At 38.0% G+C, this 19,680-nt stretch overlaps 1 protein-coding gene across 1 annotated transcript; it reads right to left on the bottom strand.

Annotated features, from left to right (window-relative positions):
• Positions 1-687: 687 nt before the first annotated feature.
• Positions 688-12,175, bottom strand: LOC121399413 (protein kinase C delta type-like). The gene is made up of 9 exons (XM_041580060.1): positions 11,616-12,175; positions 9,446-9,549; positions 8,932-9,096; positions 7,390-7,481; positions 6,518-6,580; positions 5,773-5,911; positions 4,510-4,701; positions 3,454-3,582; positions 688-1,940 (listed from the first exon to the last, which is right to left on the bottom strand). The coding sequence occupies exons 1-9, from the start codon at positions 11,893-11,895 to the stop codon at positions 1,503-1,505; spliced, it is 1,602 nt and encodes a 533-aa protein (XP_041435994.1). The 5' UTR covers positions 11,896-12,175; the 3' UTR covers positions 688-1,502.
• Between the last annotated feature and the right edge of the window lie 7,505 nt (positions 12,176-19,680).

Here is a 19,680-nt window from a genome sequence, read left to right as displayed (position 1 = left end):
TTGGGGCCGTTGTTGGGGGCCAGAGACAGCAGCCGATGTTAAGGGCTGCAGAGAGACAGGCCGATGGAATGGGCCATTGTTGGGGCCGGTGACATGGGCTAGAGACAGTAGCCGGTGTTAAGGGCTATGGGTAAAGGCCGATGGAATGGGCCAATGTTGGGGCCGTTGTTGGGGGCCAGAGACAGCAGCCGATGTTAAGGGCTGCAGAGAGAGAGGCCAATGGAATGGGCCATTGTTGGGGCCGGTGACATGGGCTAGAGACAGAAGCCGGTGGTAAGGGCTATGGGTAAAGGCCGATGGAATGGGCCAATGTTGGGGAGAGTGTTGGGGCCGTTGTTGGGGGCCAGAGACAGCAGCTGATGTTAAGGGCTGCAGAGAGAGAGGCCGATGGAATGGGCCATTGTTGGGGCCGGTGACATGGGCTAGAGACAGTAGCCGGTGTTAAGGGCTATGGGTAAAGGCCGATGGAATGGGCCAATGTTGGGGACAGTGTTGGGGCCGTTGTTGGGGGCCAGAGACAGCAGCCGATGTTAAGGGCTGCAGACAGAGGCCGATGGAATGGGCCATTGTTGGGGCCGGTGACATGGGCTAGAGACAGTAGCCGGTGTTAAGGGCTATGGGTAAAGGCCGATGGAATGGGCCAATGTTGGGGACAGTGTTGGGGCCGTTGTTGGGGGCCAGAGACAGCAGCCGATGTTAAGGGCTGCAGACAGAGGCCGATGGAATGGGCCATTGTTGGGGCCGGTGACATGGGCTAGAGACAGTAGCCGGTGTTAAGGGCTATGGGTAAAGGCCGATGGAAAGGGCCAATGTTGGGGACAGTGTTGGGGCCGTTGTTGGGGGCCAGAGACAGCAGCCGATGTTAAGGGCTGCAGACAGAGGCCGATGGAATGGGCCATTGTTGGGGCCGGTGACATGGGCTAGAGACAGAAGCTAGTGTTAAGGTCTATAGGTAAAGGCAGATGGAATGGACCAGTGTTGGGGGCCAGAGACAGCAGCTGATGTTAAGGCAGAGGCAGATGGAAAGGGCCAGTGTTGGGGCCGGTGACATGGGCTAGAGACAGTAGCCGGTGTTAAGGGCTATGAGTAAAGGCCGATGGAATGGGCCAGTGTTGGGCCCGGTGGCAAGGGCCAGAAGATGCAGTAGACGTAAAGGGCTGCAGGAAGAGGCAGATGGAACGGGCCGGTGTTGGAGCCAGTGGTAAGGGCCAGAAGTGAAGGCTGTGGTATGGGCCAATGCAGAAACATAGAGTTATGGAATAAACAAGAGACTGGTTGGTGTAACAGACTAGAGACAGTAGCCATTGGAAAAGGCTAGAGGTAGAGACAAGTGTTTAAAAAAAAAACGGTCAAGAAATAAGCGCTTGTGAAAAAGATACAAAGGCCGTTGACTGATGACTGATGAGTCAAAGGCATTGCTGGATAAGTGGCCAGAGGTAAGGTCTCATTTAATAGTTTGAAAACGGGGGAAAATCTTAGGGGCAAGAGATAGAGGAACATGGTTATTGCAGAGGTGATGGAAAAGGCCAAGGGGTGTTGAAGACATTAAGAGGCTGGTTATGATGGTGAGAATCTGGGAAGAAAGGAACCAACGGAGGTCTGATAACAGGACTAAAAACTGGCTGGTGATAATAAGGAGAAGGAACAGGAATCAGTGGTAATGGCCTTTGGTAGTAGCCGAGATTAGGCCGATATGCAGTGTAAGGCTGGTTGGGGAAGCCAAAAGGACCAAACTGAGCTGATAATGGAGCCTGATGGTATGGATAGTTTGAAACCAGTGCTTGGGCTTGAGGAGGACAGATGTTCCTGGATGTCCAGAAATGGCTTGGCTGTTCCAACGGGGATGCTGGTGGGACATATCTCGAAGAGATGTTGTATTTTATTGACTCCAAGAATGTCAGTGGCTCTTCATAGGTCTTGCTGAAATCCACTGATGGCACCTGCAGTATAGCAAAAAAACATTAATCTTTAATTTTCAGTCACAATAAAATAATGTCATAATACTCAACATAGGCTGACACTGCTGAAATGAATATTACAACCATTAGCAGGGTAAGTACCTTAGTATAATGCAATCTTATACTACAACAGGAAATGGTAAGAGATTAAGGGGCACATTTACTATTGGTCGAATATCGAGGGTTAATTAACCTTCGATATTCGACTATCGAAGTTAAATCGTTCGACTTTGAATATCGAAGTCGAAGGATTTACCGCTATTCGTTCGATCGAATGTTCGAAGGAATAATCGTTCGATCAAGCGTTTCGAAGGATTTTAATCCATCGATCGAACGAAATTCCTTCGATCAGAAATTTGCTAGAAAGCCTATGGGGACCTTCCCCATAGGCTAACATTGATGCTCGGTAGATTTAAGATGGCGAAGTAGGATGTCGAAGTTTTTTTTAAAGAGACAGTACTTCGACTATAGAATGGTCGAATAGTCGAACGATTTTTAGTTCAAATCGTTTGATTCTAAGTCGAAGTAGCCAATTCGATGGTCGAAGTATTTTTTATTCTATTCCTTCACTCGAGCTAAGTAAATGTGCCCCATAGTGTTGTGTAATAATTTGTTTTCTAATTAAGGTTAATCTGCAAAAGCTACTTATTTTCACATTTTCAGAAAAAAATTAGAACGTTTTGCTGAGGTTACACATTTTTAGTAAAACTTACATTCAGTGCTACTCTCACATCATAACTAAACCCACATCTGTTTTCGGCTAAAATATTTCCCTGCACTGCGCCCTCTGCCCCCAGTGTCGGACTGGCACACAGGGATACCAGGAAAAGTCCCGGTGGGCCAAGGTGTCAGTGGGCCCTCATGCTGCTAGACATTTGGCATATTTCATGGCTATTCCCAAATTCTATGAGAACAAAGAGGCTAAATAGATGGAATAATAGATTATAGTATGTAAAGAAAAGAGACTAGGAGAATAGAGGTTGAGGGAGGAGAGGAAGAACAATACTACTAAGAGTGGCCCCCTGGTCTAAGATTAATTGGTGGGCCCCTGGTGTCCCAGTCCGACACTGTCTGCCCCTACTGCATCAACCCCATTGCCTAAAACTCTAGTGAGTGGCTGCACAAATGCTGCTGTGCATCTCTGCACTTTTGTTAGCAGGTGCAGGGGGAGGGGTTTATGCAGTTGCGGAAATTGCACTCGCAATTACAAACAAATAGAGCAGTCTTGTTATTCTTTTACTTGAATTTACAGAATGCTGGGTTGCTAAACTTCATATACATGGCATTGCTTTATTACTGCAAGAAGACTCAGTATAAATGTATAACTGATTAATAACATAAAACACAGTGAAAAGCTTTACCAGTATTGTGGGTAGTGTGGATATTTGATCCTATATTTGGCAAAGTAGTAGAACAGTGGTATTGGTGGATGTGCAAAGTGTTACATCCAAAGTTAAATCAGTGGGTTTTCATTCATATTACAGTGTGTACTTACTTCTTTTGGTTTGGAGGGGGGTGGCACGTTCAGCTTTTCCAGTTGCACCCAATCAATGGAGTGGAAAAATGGGTGCTCCCGAATGTTCCCATTGCAGCCAAGACGCTCATCAGGGTTTTTCATCAGAAGCTAAAGTATAAGAAAAATTATCAGTTTTGCATATATTGCTGAAGTTAAGCTAAACACCTGCCATTCATATCTCAAAGAGTCAGTCCATTTTCCTTCAAACTATACTGATACCATGGGTAACCAATAATGTATAAACAGAAGAAGGGTCCTGACCTTAAAATAAAACACACTCCTGATTAACAAAATATAAATCTGGTCTCACACTGAGAGATCAGTATTTCTGCGGATGAGCAGTTGTAGCAGTTTGCCGGTTTGAGACAACTGTGCATGCGTGAAATTACACGGAAATTGCCAAAATCTCTCAATCAGTTTACAGAGATCACTGAAGATGTATGCGTGCAACTCCGCTGGAAGAATCTGCACCAAGGGGTAAGTATGGGGCATTTCCCCGGGGGGGTATTTAGCCTGGTGGGAGGAGGGAGGGAGTTCTACCTGGGGTGAAGAGTACAGGTTTTTTTCCTGAACAGGTTGAATTCTCCTTTAAAACTAGATCAACACTGTATATTAGAAATTAACATCAACCCATAATATCCAAATAAATAGTTATCAAAAAAATTTAGCAAAATTCACTTGAAACAAGAAGTTGGTGCAGTTCATCATTTATATCTAAAGATTTGGCAACTAACAAAATAATAAATATGGTTAATAAAAGATGATGTTGTTGAATATCACAATTATACAATTGATAAAATGGTTGATTTGGAGAAAATCAATATATATTATGTATTTAATGTGTACCAATCCACTCTTGTTAAAAACTCCTAAGATTACATCTTGTAAGATGTGATTATTCATTTGTGTAGATCACATGCATCCAGTTAGCGCTATTACTAAATCCGTACGAACTGTTATCATCACCCCACCTCCCAGAAATAGATATATTATAACAGAGCTAGAGACATCCTCTGTATAAGTTCCTGTACTCACCTGCTGCAGGAGATCTTGTAGTTCCTCACTGAACCAATATGGAATGCGGGGCTTGTTATACTTAATGGCTTCGATGAACTCAGATACATCATTGCCAGAGTACAATGGATGATCTCCGGTGGCCATCTCGTATATGAGGATTCCGAGGGACCACCAGTCTATTCCTGCATCATACGCCTGCCCTTCTATCACCTGGGAAAGCAAGAAAACATGCTGAGCATCACAATAACCCTGTGTTTAACTTACGTATTGTTGTGCCTCTTTACATAATTAGTTTTTGACAAATTAAACAGGAATTTATTATTCTTAGTGTACAAGGCCAGTGTTACAGCAGCTTTATAAATAATTAATGCTAACTTTGTCTATAGAGGCCTTAAATATTAATTATATTATATACATCTATACCGATCATAACAGAAGCATTTAAAAAATTTAAGCAGAAAAGGCCAACTAACAGGGGCATCTTTGGAGGCACAAACCTTTACCTGTTAATTGGCTTTGCTGGTGGATTAGAGCACATTCAGAAGCTCAAAATATAAGGTGCAGTTTTATTAGCCTAATCCATTGTTCAGTATATATATATATATATATATATATATATATATATATATATATATATATATATATATATATAATTAGCAACCTACCCATAAAGGACATAACACAAAAAATAATGTTTTGCCTAATAAAAGAAGCTATAATTCTTATTAGCTTTGCAATATAAATTCATTACAAATTCTCTGTCTTTCTTACATTACATTATATTTACAAATAACCTTTAAAGCACTAACAATTTTTAAATTGGAAAGTTGCTTATCATTGTGTTTTCTTTTATTAGGTAAAAAAAAACAACTTCTGTTGACATGTCCTTTAAGGGTAGGTTGCTAAATAAATATATATATCTCCAAGCAGCTACGCAATGGTTAAAGCATATGTGAAAGAGAAAGATAATGAGAGGTAACATTTTGGATCAATGAAGGATTATTTATTCATCCTGCCTCTTTACCCCTGGCTAAGTAAGTTAATAAGCACAATCAAATAATTCCCAGAAGTTGTTCTTCATGCTGCATTATAAACTATGCTTACAAAGAATTTGTTGAAATCTAGACTTAATGACGGTACTGTATCACCTGCAACGATATTTTTTTCCTTTTTTGTACCTGAATGAAAGTACTTACAGACATTAAAACAGGTTAATTAATGTTACATACATCAGAACTCTAACACCTCTAGTGCTATATGCATTTGATTTAAATCTCTTACTTCTGGGGCCATGTAAGGCAGTGTTCCTCTTCTTCCTCTGGCCTTTCTATATCCATAGATGCCTTCGACCGCCAATCCAAAGTCAGCTATCTTTACGTGTCCCTCGCTGGTAACTAGGACATTACCTGGTTTGAGATCCCTGCAAAGTTCAGATTAGGGTTGAAAAAGAATGCAAAGCAGGCCAGTGATATTGCAAAGTTATAAAATACAAACAAATATGCAGTCATTTCAAACTGGGGATATGCAAATGGAAAAAAAATGAATAATGGAAAAATAATACAATAACCGAAAAAGTCATCTCCCTCGCCTGCACAGCTAAATGCGTTTGACTGGCACTAATGCACGTGCTGAGCTGAGGGGTTTCAGTCAATGGGACAGGCTCAAGAGGTCACAGCAGTACTTCCAGTACTTCAGTGTTTGAGGGGAGGTAGTTTGGACAGCAAAGTTAGGATAAAATTATCCCACAGATATAAAAGTACTTGGAGTTAAATTATGAAAAGTGCTGTTTAAGGTGGGCGACTGAAAATAGAGAAGAGGAGAGTGCAGAGAATGTAATCGTCACACATATATTGCTTTTAATTGTAATTACATGTACAAATGTAAAATTATGGAAAATATTGAATTCACCGGAAATATTATTTTTTTAAACTCTTCTCTGTTTTGAGCAGCATTATTTGTGTTTGAACAGTGGGTGAAATGAACAATAAATATAATAGATATATAGTGACATTTTTCTGCAACATACCGATGGATAATCCCATTTGAGTGCAGAAACTGGAGGGCGCACACCATCTCCGCGGCGTAGAATCTTTGCAAAAAAAAAAAAATCTTAATTAAAATCATTATTATTGATAAATATATTTATTTTATTTAGTCTAGTTTATTGTCCTTCCTTAATCAGAACCTTACTTACTAAATAATTAGGTCTAATGTATTATCCTAAATAAGGAAGTTAAATATAAAATATATATATATATATATATATATATATATATATATATATATATATATACATACATACACACACATACATAGCAGGTAAGGGGGAATGTAGGCATCCAATCATGCTTTATGTAGGCTAGAAGGCACCAATGGTCACAATGCTTAGCCTAGCCCTGTACCTACCACCTAATTCTTCAATTAAGTACTTAACACACAGTTACACACCATGTATGACTTCATAAGCAAAGATACAAATACATCCAGTCTGATTCTGCCCTCACAGTTTCAATTGTGAATACAACTGGCAAGATTTTATGAGAATATCATAACATTAGACAGCTTCATTAACTTTATGCCATTTAAATATTCTGATTTATTTTTGGTTATGGCTATGACTACATCACCAAATATAGGCATTAGAGCGGAAAAAATAAAGGAGTCATGGCAAAGGGAAGAGGACAACCCTTTTTCAAATAGAAATATGTTGTTAATTAGCTTCTCAGATACACATGTAACAAGAAATATTTCTCAAGTCCTGTCATAGAAGGATAGTGGGAAAATACAAAATGGTGAACTTTTCTTTGCCTTTCTGTGAAGTATAAACAACTAGGTTCTCTAGGTTACACCCTGCTCTGCCTGTTATGTCCTATTCCTATCACACGCTTGGCTACTTACCTTATGGAGTCCATCTCCAGAGCTCCTGCAATGTCGATCTGATCATCCATGTTCCCTCCGCTGACATACTCCATGACAAAAACAGCATGCCGCTGGTTGGAGAAACAAAAGAAAAGACATCTAAATCCCAGACACATGAAGGATTCCAGGTTTAATTTTTAAGGAGAAAGCTAATTTATTGTATTACATGTTCTTTCTTGTCAAATATCCTGAGGCAAATTATCAGGGTGCACTGATTATTATACACACACTAATATTATGGCTGAAGAAAGTACCAACTTGGAAACCTTTAGTAAAAATATCTTCGATTCATTGTTGGTGCAAGGCTCCCATAATGGAGAAGGACCCATATGTATAGATAACCCACCTTCTTGAGCTCATGGTATGCTAAAAAATAGGGCAACTGCCAGTGTCTGAGGAAACACAGGATAAAAAGAGAAATCATGTATAGTCAGATAAATAGACATAGACAGATATAGAGATTAGTGATGAGCAAATGTTTTCACCAGCGGTGGACTTGTGGGGACTTTGTGCAATTGTTTCACAAAACTGCGGGAAAAATTTGCCACAAAAAAAAAAAATCGCCGCAACAAAAAAACGCCTATTGACTTTAATGGATTTGGACAAAAAAAAACAGTCGCCTTAAGAAAAAACACCCATTGATTTTAATGCATTAGGTGTGGAAAGAATTGTTGCGTGGAAAAATATTTCAACACCTGTTGATCGTTCAATGCGTTCAATGCATTTTGCTAATTTTTTCACAGTTTCACAAATTTATTGGTAAAACGGGACAAATTTGCTCATCACTGATAGTGATAGCAGGGGAGATATATTTAGCTTAAATCGATACAGATATGTAATCATAGAAAAACAGATACTGACACAGAAAGACAAATTAATAAGAAAGATAGATCCGAGAGATATGAACACAGACTTGAAGAAACTCAGATTAGAGACAGAAAGATAAAGTAGAAAAACTGGTTGCAATTTTAATTGGCACATTTATCAGTGGAGTTCACAAAAATTTCTCTCTGGTGAATGTCGCAAGTTTTACTTCGTTAAAGAGGTTGTTCATCTTTAAATGAACTTTAGTATGTCGAGAGTGATGGTCTAAGACTATTTGCAATTGGGTTTCATTTTTTATTATTTGTGGCTTTTGAGTTATTTCCCTTTTTATTCAAAAGCTCTCCAGTTTGCAATTTATGCAATCTGGTTGCTAGGGTATACTTACCCTAGCAACCATGCACTGATTTAGATAAGAGACTGGAATATAAATAGGGGAGGCTCAGAATAGAAACATGAGTAATAAAAAATAGTAATAAACTAGCACTACAGAGCCTTTGTTTTTAGATGGGGTCAGTGACTCCCTTTTGAAAAATTAGAAACAGAAGAACAAGGCAAATAATTCAAAAAAACTATTCAAAAAGAAAAAGAAAAAATGAGATCCAATTGAAATGTTGCTTACAATTAGCCATATTATAACATACTAATAGTTAACTCAAAGGTAAGAAACACCTTTAATGTTGTGACACTATATTGTACCTGAGTTAGGAATGATCCATATGCATGACACAGGTGTGGGCATCCAGCAGCCATCTTCAGCACGTTAGCCTCAGTGACAATTTCATTAAGCTGTACCTTGTCACTCTTCTGTATCACCTTTATGGCTACGTGCTGCCTGTTGTTAGGCAGAGATGCCAACATCACCTGAAAAAAATGCAGAAAAAGAGAAATGATTAGAAGGTTATTTATGGGGCCCAGGCTGGATTTACCATTAATATCAACTTAGGCCACTTTTGTAATGCTGCCCCACAAGACAGTAGTGTGAGACATGGCCTGAATCCCACTTCATCCCACCTGTATAAGATAAACATGAATGAGGGATCTAGCAACTGGCAAGTGTTTTGGGATAGACAGCAATAAACAAACAATTATTTTAAATATATACCACCGGCTGCCTCCCAATATGCCTGGGGCTTCCCTACAATTCCAGGCTCGTTTGAGGCACATCAACCAACTGATAAGGACAACCAGTTCCCAGATGTTCATCACTTACCTTGCCAAATGAACCACTCCCAAGCTCTGCGTGGATCTGGCACATGCTCACTGCCACGGGGAGAGGAACTTCTTGGTGCAGCCTCTTCTGGTTACTTCCCGCTTCTGGGAGAAAAGACAAAAGTAAACAGAATAAAGTTAGGTCCAGGAAAACTTACAGAACAATGGGTATGTTTTGCATATTGCCATTTATTTAATCTGAGATTGCAATTCGATGTCCACATTAGTACAGGTTACAAAATAAAGATTGGTTATGAGGGCTAATTTATAGAAGTATATTATTTATTTGTAAGTATATAGATATATGTGTGCATGTATGTATATAATCTTATAAATGTATATATAATAGATAATGTAGACAATGAGTTCTGTGACCATATAAAAGAATGGGGCTGAAACACAATGCTTAACAAGGTGGCTTTAAATGTGACTCCAAATATCTTTAAAAATGTTAGTACAGGGTGCATTATACAGGTATGGGATTCATTATGTGGAAACCCAGAAAGCTCTGAATTATAGGAAGGCTGGTTCCCATAGACTCAATTTCTATCAAATAATTCTAGTTGCTAAAATGATTTCCTTTTTCTTTGTAAATCACAAAACAAAAGCTGTGGTACATGTTAGCCAGTGGCAAAAATAAATAAAAAAACAAACACAAAAGTATTGTAGAAGTGATACCTGATACAAACGACACACAAGGACTGACATAAGATTTAGAGCAAATCATGTGATACACCAGTGGGGCAAAACTCATGCAACTAAAATCACAGTCTGCAGGACATGCAGGTCTTAATTCTAAAAGGGAACTTTAAAACTGAATGAGAAAGAAAAATCTATGAATTCAAATGTATGAAATTATTTTACACATTAAAACAGGGCCTGAATTTAGGGTCGGGTTTAACTATGTGACCTGACTGACTCCAGACCCCTGGACTATTTACTGCCCATCCTAATTTATCTCAAAAAGTTATCTCTATCTATCTGGAACATTCTCATGTATTGTCTGTGAATACTCTTCAATGATCTAATAGAATATATGCTATGCCTTTCCAGCTTTCCTTTGTATTTTGCCTGAGGATGGGTCCTTGGTGCTCCGAAAACATTCAATGTATTTTTATTGTTAGCCAATATAGGCATCACTTCTTCAATACTTTTGTTTGCCTGTTTTTTTTTATTTGTTACTTTTTCTCTGTAATGGCACAAAACTACCTTGTACTTCATTCCAACAAAGATATAATCCTCATTGGAGGCAAAACAATTTTAATAGGTTTATTTATTGTTTAAATGATTTTTAAGGATGTAGAGGTAAGGTATGGTGATTCAAATTATGGAAAGATCCCTGATCAGGAAAAGCTTAGGTCCCGAGCATTCTGGTTAACACATCCCATACCTGTATATACTAATCTACAGTTCTTTATCAGTTCTCCATCCCCTTCTCCTACTGTTTTCACTGCTTAGGCAAACCTTTTTTTGTTTCATTTACCCCTAGCAACAGCTGACTGCTCCCACAGCCATGATGAACCACTGGGGGGGTGAGAAACAACATAAGACGGGTGCCATAGTGAAAAAAAGAGAGCAGTGGTGGTAAAAAAAAGCAACAACAGGGAGGGCACTGAAAGTATGCTCATACCAACAACTTCATGTATAAAATATAGCTAAAGCCTACAACTAAACTATATAAACAGTATTTATCGCATATTTATTACATGATTACCAGGTCTACCAATGTTTTTGACCCAGACTGAAACCAGAAAATTGGTGGAACTGTGAAATATATAATAAATGATTTTATGATTGGTTTTTTGACTAAACAAAAAGCCACACAGCAACCAAAACCAGTTGAGAATGGTCAGTATCCCTGTGAGTGATTTTGAATACACGCAGTGGCTAGTGGTTCTGATAGATCTGGAAAAACAGGCAGATATAGATATAGAAACAGACAGACATATTGACCAGACCAACTGACAGGCTCAAAGATAGAAAGACATCTAGTTAGACTGACAAACAGATTAGGCCAATTTATACATTTTAAAATTTCCTTTGCATAACTTTAATCCCCCCACCCCAAGTTTTCATTAAGATCCACATTACAAACTGTGCTGTTTAACCATAGATACAGGATAAAAGCATCTCAACAATAACTTCATTTTAAATTTCTTGTTTCTACTCACCCTCTGCTTTGATGGAGTCTTCACCACTTCGGTGTCTTTTTCTCCTAACTTCCTTCTTTTCCTCCACCTTGCTGTTGCCACTGCACAGATGTTTCCTCTTTTTATTCCTTTTCTTCCTTTTCTTTCCATTTGCCCTCCCAGGGTTGTTGTCCATCATTCGCTTCATCCTGATGGAATCCTTCTTTTCCATTTCTGCATTTGTAGCAGCAAAAAGTTCTTTTTCCTCACTCCTTATTGGAGGAGTACTCTTCTCCATCGCTGGAGGCAGTTCTTCAACCATAATTAGGGGAATTCGCTTTCCACAAGAAAAAAAACGCAAGCAAATGCTTCGCAAACGCAATGAGATGTACACTGGTCTGAGTCAAACCAATGTACTGAGACCAACGGTCACTAACTGTAAAAGACTGAGCTGTGACCAACTGACACAGTGGCATGGGCAGATATATATCAGGCCAATTCTGGAGCCAGTAAAAAATATTACCAGTATCAACAAGAACTACAATTATTAAAAGGGAAACCTGTGTTTATTGAAACACCAATTTGATTGAAAAAATATGATAGTTTACCTTGTAATGTAATTTTAGTATGTATTTTAGCATTAAGTTATAAGCCCTTGTCTTGCAGACACAACCCCTTTCCAAATCGTGTTGCAATGAGCAAAACCAACTCTGAGAACAAATACAGTTTCCGCGTATGGTTATCCCTAAGGAAAGGGAAGGTAGAATACTGGTCACCCATTAGTATTTTGAAGGGACACTAAAGCCTTGAATAAACTGTGGGTTATAAATTATAGGAAGGCATGCTGGTCGTATGTGAAAACAATTAATGAGCTGGTGTATTGGTTCTATTCTGCAGAATACGAACTGAACTTCAATAATTATAATTAAAGTAATAATAATGTTATCCATATATTCCAGATGTCCTGCCCATTAATTGACGGACAATTGTATGTCCTGCAAATGAAATTTTATACAATTATATTGGCGTGTGTATGGCCAACTTATCCTTCTGCTTACTTGTAGCAGCTCTCTGTCCTGCCTTCTCAGTTTGCCTGACTATAGGCACAATCATCATCATTTATTTATATAGCGCTGGATACGCAGTGCTTTTCAAGATATGCACAATGTATCAGAAGTTAAAATGACTCCAGTCAAGACTCCAGACTCTCCTCAAATTCCCCTACAGTCTCCACCAGGGAGTCTGCTATTATTTCTCAACTTTAATAAAGTCTTATGTTCTGCCCAATTTAATTTCTCCCAGGATTCAAACCAATCTTTAAACCATTTATCAGAGATGAAGACAGTTCCCAGTGTATTCAACATCATCCATTACTGGTGGGTAAATGAACTGGAAAATGGGCATGTGTGTTTGTGCACCATAAAGCAGGACTTCCTGATCATATGGATAAATCTAGGAGACCGCACATTACTGTAAATTGATTTTGCTGATAAAAAGAGGTAATCTTTGAAAAGTTCTTAAACCTTTATGAAATATTGTTGTTTTAATTGACATATGCCGTTTGCCATTAATGTCTATATACCCCTCCCCCCCTCCCCGGAAGTACCAGGCAACCTCCAAAATAGATGGAATCCATATGTGCCTCTGATATTGAGATGCTTCTGGTATAGGGGATTAGACACAGTCAGTAAAGTACAGACCTTGGGATCTGGGGATCTGCTAGGCTTCCTCTCCATTAGCAAACCTGTGCCATAACCCTTAGCAATCACTCATTATTACTGAACATACAGGTATGGGATCTGTTATGGGGAATCCAAATAATACAGGTATGGGCTCTGTTATCCAGAAAACAAATAATACAGGTATGGGATCTGTTATAAGGAATAATAATGAATCCTTATTGGAAGCAGAGCTAGCCTGAATAACAGGTTCCATACCTGTACTGTACCTTTTTGCCTTACTCTTGTGTGTGTATCACTCTAAAGTCTTCATCATAATTTGTAATTGTTGTAATATTTTCACAGCGCTCATTTTCCCCTTCAACATATATGAATGTCATTGTTTATATATCTATTTATGTAATGCACTACTGTATGGTATAGCAGTGACTGGCAATGCAGCCTTGATTTATTAAAATAGCTTTATTTTCACACTGTGGGGTTCTGTGTGGGTTCTGACACCTATAAAAACAAACCGGCTGAATTGGCTCCTGCTGAATCTGGCTCCAATTCAATGTGTAATTGTACGGCAGCACCATATGAATAAAGTATGTGTTGTCCTTGTGCTAGTGGTGTCACAGTGACACCCGGTGGATGTTTGACATAAAGCAGTTGTTGGTACAGTTAATGCATTTCTGTACATTGCCAGGAAACTATCAGATCAAAATAAAAAAAATATAGTATTATGCCAAAATAAAACAATGAAAACACCAAGAAAGAAAACAATCCCACCCGCTCAAATAAACAAAAAACATGGAAAAGTTATTCATTGACATGAAAGCATCGTTCAGTGGGAAGCACTTGTGACTTGCTAGGGTCCTGAATTTGATCTCAGCTTGGCCACTGCCTGCATGCCATTTATATATTCTCCCCATGTCTGTGTGTATTTCCTAAACACTCCAACAGGCTAACTGGATCCTGGTAAACTAACCGTATTATGTAAGCAATCTCTGCAATGAGCTGCAGAATAGTGCCAGTGCTATATAAAGTACAGGTATGGGATCCCTTATCCCGAAACCCATTAGTAAGCTCCAAATTACAGAAATGCAGTCTTCCAAATTTTTAAAAACAACTTTCTTTTTCTCTGCAACAATAAAACTGTACCACGTATTTTATCCAAACTAATATATAAAAAATCCTTATTAGAAGCAAAACCAGCCTATTGGGTTTATTTAATGTTTAGATGATTCTCTATTAGACTTAAGGGATAAAGATACAAATTGAAATATCTGTTATCTGGAAAGCCCCAGGTCTTGAGCATTCTGGTTAACAGATCCCATACCTGGATTTAAACTTTTGTTAAAAAGCTATAAAATGCATTTGCCAAGTAAACTCTTCTTTTAGGTCTGGCCTTGTGCTTGCCTTCACCCCGTCAGATTTCTCTTCATCTTGAACAAGCCTCCCCCTTTTCATTATACTCTTGATAATTGCCGACTAATTATTATCCATCCTTCCCTTCTATTCTGCTGTTCCCAAAGATACGAACAATTTCACTTTATTCTGACCAACATCCAGACGTTCCATGCAAATATGTTCACTGACAGCAATGCTTTAGTAGAGTGAGCAAATGATGTTATAGCAGTTATTAGAAACGTAATCACATAAAATATTGAAAAAATAATAGGTAGACCTAAATGGCATAAATCACACTAAAATTATTTTCATAATAGCTACTGTATGTCCTATTACATGGTTCTTTCAAGGGTAGTGAGTGAGTGAGTAGTGATGAGCAAAATTTGTTGGTCACCCATAGACCAATGCATTAGGTGAATTTGTCTACGTTTCATGAATTTTCTGCGAAGAGGGCAAGAGTCACCCATCACTAATTTTAAGTAATAATAATCAATATACTCCTCTCATCAAGAGGCCTATTTATTAACATTGGAGACAAACATCACTGGTGATCTTGCCCTTATCAAAATATCAGCAATTCGATTTGAACAGTCACCTACAAGTTAGAAAACCAAAAGCAAATATCCGATTGGTTGCTATGGACAACATCCCCGGTGATGCATGTTTCCAGTGTTAATAAATCCACACCCAGTGTATTATACAGAGTGGGAAGTGGCTGGTGGGAATTCTGGGCCTTGACCAACACTTTTTCACTCAAAAAGTAGTAGGTATTGAAGGCCCCATAAGCCATTGTCCCTAAGAGAAAAATGATTAGCATTTCTGTGAAAATGTGCAGATCATCTGGAGATCACACCATGTCACTTTCAGATAACCAATGTCCATCTGTATTTAAGTAGCTGGACAGACACGGGATGTGCGTCCACGAGTACACACCGAAGAAAGCTCAGATAACACAATTCAAAATAACTGAAAACAAGAAAAAAAATTAAATAGAAAGGAGACAGTGTTATAGGAACAAAATTTATTCCAAATTTCAAATAGTTTAATTAGAGGAGCACAATATGAAAATCAAATTCCAGTGTGCATTTAGGTAATAGGAGCAGGGGTCAGCACAAAGAGACAAGGTGGAAAAGCAATTAGTTAAAAAAAAAATTCAAAACCAACTCAGCGCCCAGATACCAAGAAGAGAACAGTGTATAAAGAATAGTGAGTGGAAAATGCACTGTTTTATACCCTCGTAGTACAAGGGGCCTTAATAATCTCACAAAGTAAACCCAAAAGGGAACAGGTCATTAAACCCCCACCCATACCAATATGGCTAAAGAACTGGAGGCAAGCCAGAATGGGGCATTGTGTGTATTTGTAGGTAAACAGAAGAGGTAATAATAATGCATCCTTGGTCCCCTCACTGTACAGAATATTCCATAAATATCCATTAGACTGAGCTACAGCAGCTTCAGCTATATCAGAGGCCATCAATAATAAAGGAGGGGGTGCAGTGCAGCAGAAATATTGTAATATAATTACACCACCACCATGAACTCGCACTGCAAACAAACAAAGCAAACCTTCCAAACACTTACCACTTCCATAACCAATACTAAGTTCTAGAACAGGGGTGTCCAACCTTTTGGCTTCCCTGGGCCACATTTGAAGAAGAAAAATTTTCTGGGGCCGCACATGAAATACACAACACTTTTGATTTATAAAAATAAAGGAAATACACAGAAATTAACTACAATACCAGCTAGATAACCATATTGAGCTATACACTGGAATATGGGACAAATATAGAGCAACCTTCTCTGCTATATGATTACTAATTGGGCAATAGGTAGTCCCCCTCCTCCCCTAGCTAGGTCACCACATTGTTACAACCTGGCATAGTAAGCCTATTCCTAACAAGACAACAGACTGAGGTGGTAATGATTACCCGGTAATGATAATCATTACCACCTCAGTCTGTCATATTGTTAGGAATAGGCTTACTATGCCAGCTAATCATGTGTTTGGACAAAAAACAGAACAACAACATGTTATTTCACTCTTTTATTTTCTCCATACCTTTTATTAATTGTTCATTTCTTTCTTTTTTTCACTTACTTTCCTTTTCTCTCTCCACATGCAATGTGAAGCAAATATATGGTTGTACAATGCACAAAAAAGAAGATAGAAGTAAAGTTTTACAAAAAAAGAAAAGAGAGCAAAACAAACCATCCTAATGGGATTTTTGACATTCACTTGACTTGATAAACTACTGCTCAATGGAACCAGATATTGATGCATTAGATTAGAAGTAGTTGCAATTCTCAGTGAATATTCAAGGTGCTCATCAGATAATTTGGTTCTAATTTTGTGGCAAGCAACTCCAAAAACTACATGGCTCTTCTCCTGCCTAATGAAAGGCTAGCTTCAGCCTGCAGCTTACTGGTAAACGTTACAAAAAAAGTAAAAGAAAAGAGCAAATTAAACCATCCTAGTGGGATTTTTGAGATTGTGTTTGATAAACTACTAATGCATCAATATCTGGTTCCATTGAAGTAGTTGCAATTCTCAGTGAATATTCAAGGTGCTCATCAGATAATTTGGTTCTAATTTTACTCTTAGTGTGCTTCATTCTTCATTCATAAGAAAAGAGAGCAAAATAAACCATCCTAATGGAATTTTTGACATTGCACTTGACTTGATAAACTACTGCTCAATGGAACCAGATATTGATGCATTAGATTAGAAGTAGTTGCAATTCTCAGTGAATTTTCAAGGTGCTCATCAGATAATTTGGTTCTAATTTTACTCTTAGTGTGCTTCATTCTTGAAAAAAGTTGTTCACAAATATAGGTGCTGCCAAAAAGTGATGACAGGAATAAGGCATGGTTGTGAAGTGAGGGATATTTATCTCTGGGAAGATAGGACCTATAAAAGTCCAGTAAAGACACAGTCAAAGTTTTCCTTAAGTTGTCTACACATGCAATGTGAAGCAAATATATGTTTTTACAATGCAAAAAAGATGATAACTGTAAGAGTAAAGTTTACAAAAAAAGTAAAAGAAAAGAGAGCAAATTAACCCATCCTAGTGGGATTTTTGACATCTTAAATTGTTCAATATCTGGTTCCATTGAAGTAGTTGCAATTCTCAGTGAATTTTCAAGGTGCTCATCAGATAATTTGGTTCTAATTTTACTCTTAGTGTGCTTCATTCTTGAAAAAAGTTGCTCACAAATATAGGTGCTGCCAAAAAGTGATGACATGAATAAGGCATGGTTGTGCAGTGAGGGATATTTATCTCTGGGAAGATAGGACCTATAAAAGTCCAGTAAAGACACATGATCAAATTTTTCCTTAAGCTGAAAGTCAGATTGCAGCTCAATGCATTCCATTTGAAAATTGGCAGGTAATATATTTATGTCAACTGAAAATGGTGTTGCAAATATAGCAAAATGTTGTTTATTTTCCCTGAAATCCTGAAAACGTTTTTCAAATTCTTGTATCAAATCATAAAGCAAGGCTGCATATTTTTCAGTGTTCACAGGAATATGTTTGGCCAATGTGTTGAAATGCATAAAATTGTTTGCCTTAATTTGATCTTCCCATAATTTTAGTTTCGTTTGGAATGCTGTTATGCGTTGGAACATTGTGTTGATAAGCTGGTTTTTACCTTGAAGACGCATATTTAAGTCATTCAAATGGGAGGTCAAATCCACTAAAAATGCTAAATCTGTAAGCCAGTTTTCATCATCAAGTGCAGGCACACATTTTGCTTTTGATACCATAAATGAATTTACTTCATGTCGCAAATCATAAAATCTTTTCAACATTTGGCCTCGACTTAGCCATCTTACTTCTGAGAGGTAAATGACATCACCACAGTCAGCATCTATACTTCTAAGAAATTCCTGGAACTGGCGATGATTCAAGCCCTTGGCCCTTATGAAATTCACAGCCTTTATCACTATTTGCATGATGTTATCCATTTTTAAAGCTTTTGCACATAAATTTTCTTGATGTACTATGCAATGATACTTCATTAAATGTGCGTTTTTGGCAGCAATTGCATCATTTTCTATTAATTTTACAAGTCCCTCCCTTCTACCTACCATTGCTGGGGCACCATCAGTAACTATACCAGATATGTTTACAAAAGACAGAGAATATCTATTTAACATATTTTTTACTGCTTCATATAAATCTCTTGATTTAGTTGTGTCTTTTAATGGCACTAAAGAAGCCATCTCTTCAGTAACATTATATTCATTATCAATACCTCTCATAAAAATGGCAAGTTGAGCCGTATCTGTAGCTAATTTTAGAAATATCCCCTTTTTTTTCAGGGCAAATTATGTCTGCCACACTTTCCATACATTGCTTAATAAACTCACCATCAGTAAATGGTTTTGATTTTTTTGCTATTAAATATGTTCCCACATAACTAGCTTTTACAATAGATTCTGTCTGAGTAATAACTTTTTTAAATAAATTTTGTTGAGAAGACAGACTTTTCTTAAGTTCCATTGCTTTGTCCTTACGACACATTCCTTGATACACAGAGAATTTTGCAGCATGTTTTTGCATATAATGCCTTTTTAAATTATAGTCTTTGAAAACTTGCACATATTCACCACAAATTAAGCAGAGTGCTTTATTGTTTGCCTCAACAAAAAAGTATTCTTCTGTCCAATTTTCTTTAAACACTCTTCCTTCCTCTGTAACTTTTCTTTTTCTGTGTTCTTTTTTCGATTCAGAGATTCTGAAAGCCATGCTAAAAAAAATAGGGACTATATTTATTATGTTGTTAATTGTGAAGCATGGCTAGCAATACTTAATGTGCTGCAGATGTACTGCTTACCTGCCTTTCCTAATAACAGGACTGTAGTAGGAGGTTGATGACTGCTATTTTTCTGCACTTTGAAGCTGCACACCACCACATGGGAACAAATAGCAAGAGTTTGCTAGAAGAAAAATAGGGACTATATTTACCAATTATGGCTGCCAACTGTAAAAAAGCATAGCAGGTGATGCATGAGGTGCCACTTAATAAT

Source organism: Xenopus laevis, chromosome 1S (genome assembly GCF_017654675.1).
Source record: "Xenopus laevis strain J_2021 chromosome 1S, Xenopus_laevis_v10.1, whole genome shotgun sequence".
In the NCBI taxonomy this organism is placed as follows: domain Eukaryota; kingdom Metazoa; phylum Chordata; class Amphibia; order Anura; family Pipidae; genus Xenopus; species Xenopus laevis.
This window is presented reverse-complemented; position numbering and strand designations above follow the sequence as displayed.

Excerpts from the sequence above, each read along its gene's own strand:
- LOC121399413 (XM_041580060.1), bottom strand. The coding sequence starts at position 11,895 with ATGGTTGAAGAACTGCCTCCAGCGATGGAGAAGAGTACTCCTCCAATA. Across the intron at positions 9,550-11,615 it reads AGACTCCATCAAAGCAGAGG|AAGCGGGAAGTAACCAGAAG; the intron begins GTGAGTAGAAAC and ends CTTTTCTCCCAG. Across the intron at positions 9,097-9,445 it reads GGAGTGGTTCATTTGGCAAG|GTGATGTTGGCATCTCTGCC; the intron begins GTAAGTGATGAA and ends CATTTTTTTCAG.